At 35.8% G+C, this 10,582-nt stretch overlaps 1 protein-coding gene across 2 annotated transcripts; it reads left to right on the forward strand.

Moving 5' to 3' along the window:
• The first annotated feature begins 4,374 nt into the window (after positions 1-4,374).
• ccdc34 (coiled-coil domain containing 34) lies at positions 4,375-10,042 on the forward strand. 2 transcript variants are annotated; one of them, XM_059535899.1, is made up of 7 exons: positions 4,375-4,523; positions 6,975-7,242; positions 7,322-7,451; positions 8,447-8,554; positions 8,696-8,854; positions 8,962-9,091; positions 9,787-10,042. In XM_059535899.1, exons 2-7 carry the CDS (start codon positions 6,983-6,985, stop codon positions 9,987-9,989), a joined length of 990 nt encoding a protein of 329 aa, XP_059391882.1. In that variant the 5' UTR covers positions 4,375-4,523; positions 6,975-6,982; the 3' UTR covers positions 9,990-10,042. The 2 variants fall into 2 exon arrangements, with proteins under 2 accessions (XP_059391882.1, XP_059391883.1); XM_059535900.1 differs by having other exon boundaries at positions 4,476-4,625.
• The last annotated feature ends 540 nt before the right edge of the window (positions 10,043-10,582 follow it).

Below are 10,582 nucleotides of genomic sequence, written 5' to 3' on the forward strand. Positions count from 1 at the left end.
ACTGCGATTGCACAATAGCATTGTGACGTTTTTGGACACGTTCTATAGTATTAGTCCTATTTCAAATCGCTACACTGAAGTGTAGGCCTATGTAAATATCTCACAGAACTATATGAATATGGAAATCATTCAGGACAATGGTAGGGAAGACCGGGGCTAGTTGTCACATCTTTTTTTCTCATTAAGTGACGTGACATTCAGCCAAGTATGGTGACCCATACTCAGAATTCGTGCTCTGCATTTAACCCATCCAAAGTGCACACACACAGAGCAGTGAACACACTCACACACACTGAGCAGTGGGCAGCCATTTACGCTGCGGCGCCCGGGGAGCAGTTGGGGGTTCGATGCCTTGCTCAAGGGCACCTCAGTCGTGGTATTGAAGGTGGAGAGAGCACTGTACATGCACTCCCCCCACCCACAATTCCTGCCGGCCCGAGACTCGCACTCACAACCCTTCGATTGCGAGTCCAACTCGCTAACCATTAGGCCACGGCTTCCCAAAAGGATTTAAATATATATAAATATTAATAAATTGAACACATCCTAACTAATGTATTGTATACAGATGTAGAAGTGTAGAAAAAGTTTTAATTGTTTAAATGAAGATATGTTATTTACAACCGTGCAGTTTACAGTGTATACATTTCTAATTCTTTGTATATGTCAGTTATGAAAGATAATAAATTATGAAATTACAAAATAGAAAAAGCTAAAAAAAAAAATAAAAAAAATCAAACCCTCATTTTGTCCAATTGAATCTTTAATAATATAATTTAATATAAAATATGTATTTTTATCAATATTATATTAACTAAAATTACAATAAACAGTATGTATGTGTATATAAACATTATATAAAATTATAATACAGTATGAAATTACCCCAGCCTGATTGTTCAATTCAATGGCAGTTAAATTCAGACTTTGACAAGCTTTCCTTTGTGACAACTAGCCCCGGTCTCCTCTAATATATACAGTAACCATCTCTATACATAAAACTGCATCATATAATACAGATTCAATGCAGAAGATGGTATGAGGCAAAGTGTTGTATATTAATTTGTGCCTCTACAGAGTGACGCTTTCAAAAATAATTAAGTTAATGGATAAACAGACACCTTTGGGCAGAATTAGACTAAGTGGGCTGCTGGTTAATCCCGTTTTGACGATAAATATGAGCTGATTATGTTGAGATTATTAAGCATGGATACATTTTAAAATTGGAGAGTATCAGAGTTTGACCTCCTGGGAACAATTAGATCGTTGTTATATAAAGGTGCAAGGCCTGCTCCCTAATAGGATCATTTTCAAAGACAATCATTTCTCATTGAAATGATTTTATTAATAAAATAGGAGAAGCTATTATATTTAGGGAACTGTTTCCATAAATGTCTTAACAATGCTTCCTTCTTTCCTAGAGCTGTTATTTAGTAAATTAAGTAATTAAACAGATCATCCAATAATATATGAATCTTCTTATTCATATATTAGCTGGCTGTCTGGTGCACTCTCAACAACCTGGAGCTTAACACGCTCAAAACAGTGGAGATGATCGTGGACTTCAGGAGAAACCCCCCTGCACTCCCCCCACTCACCATCATGAACAGCACTGTGACTGCAGTGGAGTCATTCAGGTTCCTGGGCACCACTATCTCTCAGGACCTGAAGTGGGACATTCACATTGACTCCATTGTGAAAAAGGCCCAGCAGAGGTTGTACTTCCTTCGCCAGCTGAGGAAGTTTATCCTGCCACAGGAGCTGCTGAAACAGTTCTACTCCACCATCATCGAATCCATCCTCTGCACTTCAGTAACTGTCTGGTTCAGCTCAGCTTCTAAATCTGACCTCAGAAGACTACAGAGGGTAGTCCGGACTGCTGAGCGAATCATCGGTTCAACTCTCCCATCTATTCAAGAACTGTACTTATCCAGAGTGAGCAAAAGGGCTGTTAAAATCACTCTGGACTCCTCACATCCAGCATACTCCCTCTTTGAACTGTTGCCATCTGGTCGACGCTACAGAGCTCTGAACACCAGAACGACCAGACACAGGAACAGTTTCTTCCCTCAGGCAATCCATCTTATGAACAGCTGATACGCACTGAACACACTGAACACACTACACTTTATATTTATATACACATACACTTAATTTATCTAACACACATACTTAGTATACACTTAAATTTTGCACATAATATACATGTACATACATAACTGCATTTTTGTAATAAACCTGCCTACAATTGTCAATTTGTATATTGTCATTCCTTGTCTACTTATTTGTATTTTTTGTATTTTTATATTCTTTTATTATGTGTTTTATGTTCTGTCGCTGTCATTCTGTTGTACTGCGGAGCTTCTGTCACGAAAACAAATTCCTCGTTTGTGTAAACATACCTGGCAATAAAAGCTCATTCTGATTCTGATTCTGATTATATTTAATTATGGATCAGTTATTATTGAGGATGGATTCTATTAAATTTGTAAACAATAATGCCAATAATCTTTCTCTGATCATGGCTTTTGGAAGGTTGAAAACTTGACATTCATTTTGCTTTTGAAACATTAAGATTACAGTTTTTTATCCAGCAGTAAAAATAAAAAATACGTGGTTACTATAGTAAAACCACACTGAATTATTATTTTTTTTCATTAAAAAAATAGGGTTATGATTCACATATTTTTTTAACTTGAGCCAAGGGCAAGTTTTTTTTTTTTTTCATTGGCTCAAGTGTAGAATATAGATGTGAATCATTACCCTAATTATTTTTAATTGGATGAATGAAACATTTTTTTTTCAGTGCATGGTGATCACAAATTAACCAAGGTTTTGCTACACTAACCATAGTTTAACCATGGTATTTGTAGTAAAACTCTGGTTATGCAAAACAAACAAAAAACATGGTTCCTATACTTTAGCCTATACTATAATAAAACCAGTCTGTATTTACTGTGAAGTTTCGATCTTAATCAAAGGGTTCACGATCCGTGATCCCTGCTCCGACTCTGCCCATGTATTAGCCTATATGTGCAGTTTTCTTGCATATTTACTTAAAATTCTCAGGTTATATCAATGGTGTGACCTATTGCAGATGGGGCCAAAATTACAACAGTGATATATTTAAAGGGATAGTCAATAGATATATTCAAAGGTTCTTTGGAGAACCCAAAATGGTTGTTCTATAGCATTGCTGAAATAAAAAAACAAAAAAAAAACATTTAAAATAAAGGTTCCAGAAGGAGGTTTGTATATTGGGTTTCAAAGAAGCTTTCTGTGAACAGTTCTTTAAAAAAAAAAAACTTTTTCCACTATAAAAAACTTTTGTGGAATGGAAAGGTTCCATGGAGGGTAAAGTTTGTCCGTGAAGTCAATGCCAACAAAGAACCTTTATTTTTAAGAGTGTGGACCCTTTATTTTAAGAATGCATGGAAATGAATGCATGCTAGCACCAGTAAAGAACTTTTGTTCTTGGGAGCACTTGTCAGTTTGAGCAGATTAAATCTTTATTATAGAATATTCTGAGAGGATATGTTATACAATCCTAATTTTAATTATAAGGCTTTCAAAAAACTGTAACTCATGCAGAGAGAAGATGGCACTGGCTGTGACAGTTTTCTTTTTATTGATGCTCCAAATAAAAACAAACACAAAAGAACAAATGTATCATAATCCATGAATGAGCATATAGGTATACAGTGTGTAATTTATTTAAAAAATGTAATTGTTATAAAGGTTTTTTTTTTCTTTACTGTGACGAAAGTTTTTTTTTTCATGTTATACTGCAAAGAAAACAGGCAACATAAAAAAGCAAAGGGAAATATACACAAGTAAAGATGCTTCAATCAGCAAAAAATATAAGACCACAGTCTTTCAGAAATGTGTTGTTCTTCTTCTTATTTTTGAGTTCGTTTAATCTCAGCAAGAAAGAATTTAACGCAAAGTATTCTTGTGAATAATAATAATAGCTCAATTGTGTTGAACCCAACTGTCTGTCTGAAATAAACTAAACTAAAACTAAACTAATAATAAAAAAATAATAATGAATAATTTCTTTCAGAGAGCTGAAAGCTACTTGGATAAATATTCTGCAGTAGCCTATTTTAAGATGCTACTTATTTTGTTAGAAATCATATGTACGTTTTTGGTGTGTTTTTTATTATTATTAAATATTATAATTATTAGTTATTGATTTGTCTTAATTTATTTTTTTCACTATGATATGCTAAGCTGTTGTTATTCTGAATACATCGATCATGATAAAAAGAATAAAGCAATCAACGCGTGCTTTCAACGTGTTTTATGACGCGGACACCTCGTAGCTAGGAAACAGGCTTCCGTTATCAGCGTACACGGTCAAAGCGGCGCAACCAATAGTTTTTCACGATTGGCATGATTGACGTGTTGAGTGGGCGGGTTCAGGAGGAAAAAGGCGGAGCTAGACGGAGGAAGCCGCTCGGAACAATCAAGCAAAACAAAAGCGATTCAACGGAATATTGTGCGATTAAACTGATTAAATGGTGAGTTAGTTAAACGGACGATACACTTCTATATCTAATTTAGCAGTTTAAACTCATTTAAAGTGTCAAAATGTGCAGCTGTATTTTAAAAACAGGCTGGAGGTGAGTTCTCTTGATACAAACTCTGCTTTTCTTGCATACTCTGCTAAACTCTGTTTAGTTGCTATATAATTAAAAAAACCTTTTTAAAATATGTCCAGTAATTTACATGTCTGCAGTCCACTCCAAAACGATACATCTAACTTACCTTGCTTTTGGACATGGCACCTTGTTATTAATTCAATTCAATTCAATTCAGTTCAATTCAATTCAATTCAAGTTTATTTGTATAGCGCTTTTTACAATTCAAATCGTTACAAAGCAACTTTACAGAAAATTATGTTTCTACAATATTTAGTAATAGCTTATAAGTGGTGACTGTCAGTTTGTGCACGTATGACAGAATTTGTAGAAAAATTTATACGAGACGTAGTCAGCCAGATGATGAACATTATTCATATTATTAATAATTAATAATTATTATATGATGCAATCACACTTGTAGCAATATTAGTCGGTTCTGTTGTTGATTCAGGGTTAGCATCATCTGAGGTCCTCTGAGGGTCAGCATCATCTCTTCTCAGGTGTTCTGGATCCAGACTGGAGCTTGTGTAAATCCTAGTTACGGCAAAACATAGAAACAAATAGAGACAGCATTAGCGTAGTGCTGTTCCAACAAAGTAAAATTTATTAGTTTAACCCAAGCTAAAGAATAAGAATGCACATTTGATCAGATACAACTACACTCGAGTGTATGATTAAAACGATGAGTGGGCCCGGTGACATTTTGCTTGACTCCAAAAGAGTTTATTAGGTCAGTAAACGCAAGTCCTAATGCATCATTTGTATTATCAACGTGAATATTAAAATCTCCCATGATTAGCGCCTTATCAACTGTAACCAGAAGGTCTGAGAGGAAATCTGCAAATTCTTTTAGGAATTCTGTATACGGCCCTGGTGGTCTATACACAGTAGCCAGAGCAAGAGATACATTAGACTTCTTTTGCATGTCTGACAGTGTAACATTTAGCAGAAGTATTTCAAAAGAGTTAAACCTGTATCCCATTTTCTGGGTAAAATTGAGAATATCACTATATATTGTTGCAACACCTCCGCCACGACCAGTCTGACGGGGCTCATGCTTATAACAGTAGTTTGGTGGAGTCGACTCATTTAGACCAAAATTATCATTTGGTTTTAGCCAGGTTTCAGTCAAGCAGAGTACATCAAAACTATTATCTGTGATAATTTCATTTACAATGACTGCTTTGGGTGTGAGTGATCTAATATTTATGAGCCCAAACTTTAAAAATTGTTTTTGTTCATTTACTTTACATGTTTCTGGTTTAATCACGATAAGATTTTTTCTAGATCCTATATTAAATTTATATTTTGACCTCACTATTCGGGAACAGACACAGTAGATTTTTCAGCGCAAGTACTTTTATCATTTAAGCGGGTGGAACAAAAGTCATCATAATAGTTATTAGAGAATTGTCTTACTAGTCACATGGAGCGAAGTGTCCTGGAGATGTTGTCAGAGAGCAGCTCCGCTCCGACTCTGCTGGGGTGCAAGCCATCAGCGCGAAACAGCCTAGGACGCTCCCAGAAAAGATTCCAGTTATTAAAAAATAGCAGTTTCTGTTCTTTACACCATGACAACAACCATTCATTAAAAGCAAAAAGTCTACTGAACCTTTCGTGTCCTCGTCGATACGTGGGCAGTGGTCCTCAGTGGAACCGTCTCGATCAGGCTGCTGAAGTCCCTCTTCAGCGTCTCCGTCTGCCGCAGCGTGGTGTCGTTAACCCCGGCGTGAAGCACGACCGCTCTAGGGCTCTCATCGGCCTTCAGGATCGCGGGTATCTGCGCAGAAAAATCGAGAACATGAGCACCAGGGAAACAATGAGTGTGCACTTTACCTTCGGCTAACGTAGCACTTACGTGTCGGACGATGGAGTCTCCGATGATCACAGCGTCGCGTCCTGTCTCGCGGAGGGGAGCGAAGCGGTTCCGGGTGGAGATCTCGAAGACAGGAGGGGGAGAAGTCGTATAGAATATAGTGACAGAGCTCAAACGCAGTACAGGCGCCAACAACAAACAGGAAGTGACGTATTATTGTGAGGTATTATTGTCTATTCTCTTTATTATTGGTGTTTTTATTACCTTAATTATATTTATGTCTGCACTATGTTTGTTCTTTCTTTGCTGGAAGCTCCTAACACCAAGACGAATTCCTTGTGTGTGTAAACATTTAGCAATAATTCTGATTAATAGTGTGTTTAAGTACCAATGTAAATGCAATGGTACATATATAGAAGTACTATAGTATTGCAGTCATTGTACCATGGTAACACAAAAGTACTTTCTCGTGGGGATCTGGTTTTCTTTAACATGTGTTTCTGTGTCCTTAGGTTTGCTGATGATGTCGACCTTTCCATCTTCTTCCTCCAAGAGCTTGACCTCCACCCCGCTCAAGTCCAGACCCAGTGTCCCGAGCAGCGTCCTGCAGCGCAGCAGGAGCCTGGAGTCCACCGGGGACTCGACGTCCTCGCTGCTGTCACCCATCTATCATGACAGCTTTGAGCTTTCAGAGGATGAACCGGAGTCAGATCAGCCACGGGCCGTTCACAACATCACTGCCACGTTAAGTGAAGACGTCGCACCAGGCTCTCCATACAGGTGGGTGGTGCTGAGTAACAGAAATAGAGACTCGCACTATATCAAACCAGCACACCAGTCAAATCTAACTTATTTGCAGGGATGAGGTGGACACAACAGGCCTGGAAGACAGATCGTCAAATGTGCAGTTCAAACTGAGTGCTTGGGAGCAGTGGATTGTCGATAAAGCCAAAGAAGAGCGTATCAGAAAGCAACAAAAAGCCATGGAGGTAAATGGCGCTACTGCATTAGTAATTATAGTATAAGTAATATAGTATATTTTATGTTAATATCATTATTTCCAGCACTTTTTTAGATTCATGGATTTTTTTACTTTTACATGCATATATATATATATATATATATATATATATATATATATATATAAGACCTCTAACACTAGCTTGCTCTATTCTTTTTCTATTCTATCTGTTTTCTTTTATTCTATTATTTAAAAGCCCTTTGCTACATACTATGTTAAGCTAACTGAGACTTGTTCTAGCACTTATATATCATTGCACTTTTGTTGTTTTTGATTGCTTCCACTGTCCTCATTTGTAAGTCGCTTTGGATAAAAGCGTCTGCTAAATGAATAAATGTAAATGTAATGTAAATATATAAATTAATGCTTTTATTTAGAAAGGATACTTAAGTTCATTAAAAGTGACAGTAAAGATGTTTTACATAAGATTTATATTTCAAATATTTCTGTTTATCAAAGAATCCTGGAAAAAAAAAGAATCATGACGAAAATTTGAAGCAGCACAACTGTTTTCAACATTGATAATAATTAGAAATGTTTCTTCAGCATATTTGAATGATTTCTGAAGAATCATGTGACACTGAAGACTGGAGGAATGATGCTGAAAATACAGCTTTGATCACAGGAATAAATTATAGTTTAAAATATATAAAAAAATAAAAATAAAAGAGTTATATTAAATTGTTATAATGCTTCACAATTATACTGTTTTAACTGTATTTTTGATCAAATAAATGTCAGCATAATAGACTTTTTTCAAAAACATAAAGTATTTTAAACCGTATTGTCTATGTATTTCATAAATAATAAATATTATGTTTTTACTAATTTTTAAGTTATAAAAATAATTTCTTTTTTATTTTGCTCTATTCAGTTTGTGAAACCGTATTTAAATCAATAGTTTTTGTCATATTTATCACAGTATATGGTACACCTTGGTAAAATATAAGGTGTGTATTTCAGGAGCTCACGCTGATGGAAAAACAGAAAGAGGTGGAAAAAGAACAGCAGAAGAAGAAAGTTGTCAACGACTGCAAACTTCAAGAGTGGCTGCAAATAAAACGAGAACGGGTAATGATCTCTGTAAAACTCCCAGAATAAAGACTCATTGTCAAATTTTTATTATTATATATTATTATTAGTACTATTTTTAGAACGGGGTCTGATCTCCTGAAGCCCCTTCTCATTATTTTACTATGGTTTTGTACTTAGGAAAAGAAAGAGAGGATGTCCAAAGAGTTTCAGAAGAGCAAAGACCAGCTTCAAGAGGAGACAAAACATGCTGAGATTGAAAGAAAAGCTCAGGAGAAATATAAGGAGTGGCTGCGGAAGAAGAAGCAACAAGAAACGGAGAGAAAGCTAAAAGAGAAGGTGAGTCTGTCTGGCGAAAATTGGAGAATTTTTTCAAAACTTTGTTCTCATTGGGTGTGTAAATGATCATAGCATTTACAATTTTAGCTGAACTGTTTCTTTAAAAGGAAGAGGCAGCCAGAAGAGAAGCAGAAGACAGGGAGCGCAAAGAAAAAGCAGAGGAAAGCTTTAAAGAGTGGCTTGAAGGTTTAAAAACAAAAGGAAAACTGAGCCGACAGTCATCAGCATCCTCAGCTGGTGAGTGAGCAACAAATTCCCATACCGTTTAATAACTTCAGGTTTATTCTAGAAACTGTAAAATAATCATAAGAATAAGCAGGTGCATCCAGACTTTTAACTAGTAGCAGATTTGTGCATCACAAACACTAAGAAATGTGTGAAGAGCAACCATAGGCCCCGGCCACTGGTGAATTATGAGAATTGTAAAAAAGTAGCAACTGCCTTTTTTATTTTTTTATTTTATTTTGTGGCGGAAGCAAGCTTAACATTCTTGCTAATTTGAGTCTATATCTCGCAACTCTGTGTTTATATCTTGCAATTCAATGCAAGAGTCTATGTATCACAATTCTGACTTTTTTCCTTGCAGCTTGGACTTTTCTTTTCTCAGAATTGTGGGGAAAAAAACTCAGAATTGTGAGATAGAAAAAGATGCATTTACCTTTTAATTTTTTTGTTCTGCGGTGGAAACTAACTTCACTTTTTTTTCTTGCTGTTGTGATTTTATCTCGCAATTCTGAGTTTACGTCTCACAATTCTTTTCTCTCAGAGCGGAGAGAAAAGAATCCTTAGAATTGTGAGATAGAAAAAAGTTTTATTTTAATTCTGTGGCGGACATAAACTTCTATAATATCAAACACAAATATCCACACTGTAAATTCTGGCAAGAATGCAACATTGAGATTCAAAGCCAAACTTAATTTGATCACTTTCAGGCAACTATAACAATGTGAACTATCCAGCTCCGAGTTTCGTCAACCCTATTCCATGGAAACCCATTCATGTTCCTCAGCAAGAGCAAACACCGAGGAAAAGCTCGACCCGTAAGAGAACCCCAGGACCACCAAAGAGCCAGTCGACCCCCTGTCTCACATACAGACCTAAAGACATGATCAAGTTCGCTTGTAAGAGACGGTGACACTGACCTCTGCTGGTCTGAGACTGCTATAACCTTGTCTAGAGACTTGAAGCCTTTTTTGTCAAAAAATTCCTCATCTGTCGGTTATGATTTTGACTTTGAATGTTTGCTAAATAGATGATTTTTTTTTTTGTCCAAATAAATGATCTTTGAAAATGCAGTAATTGCCTAGCATTATTTGAGTTAAATGGTACCATTCAAACATTTCAACATATCCATCTGTTTAAAGAGATCTTTGTTAGCTTTTAGTTAGATTTGTAAGATATTTTTGTCTCTTTTGCTCACCAAGGATGAATTGTTTTAATCAAAAATCCAAAACAAACAGTAATATTGTGAAATAATATTATAATGTAAAATAATAATTTATTTTATTTCAATATATTTGAATATAATTAATTCCTGTGATGCAAAGATAAATTATGAGCTTCATAACTTCAGTCTTTGGTGTCACATGTTCCTTCAGAACTCCTTTTAATATTCTGATTTGCTGTTCAAGAAATGTTAAAATTATCGAGGTATTTCACTATGGGAAGTGCATCAGATGTGACCAATCCTGGAAGCACCAATTACACTACATCTGTCAGCTGACAGAC

The sequence above is a fragment of the Carassius carassius genome, chromosome 43 (assembly GCF_963082965.1).
Source record: "Carassius carassius chromosome 43, fCarCar2.1, whole genome shotgun sequence".
In the NCBI taxonomy this organism is placed as follows: domain Eukaryota; kingdom Metazoa; phylum Chordata; class Actinopteri; order Cypriniformes; family Cyprinidae; genus Carassius; species Carassius carassius.

Excerpts from the sequence above, each read along its gene's own strand:
- ccdc34 (XM_059535899.1), top strand. The coding sequence starts at position 6,983 with ATGATGTCGACCTTTCCATCTTCTTCCTCCAAGAGCTTGACCTCCACC. Across the intron at positions 7,243-7,321 it reads GCACCAGGCTCTCCATACAG|GGATGAGGTGGACACAACAG; the intron begins GTGGGTGGTGCT and ends ACTTATTTGCAG. Across the intron at positions 8,555-8,695 it reads TGCAAATAAAACGAGAACGG|GAAAAGAAAGAGAGGATGTC; the intron begins GTAATGATCTCT and ends TTTTGTACTTAG.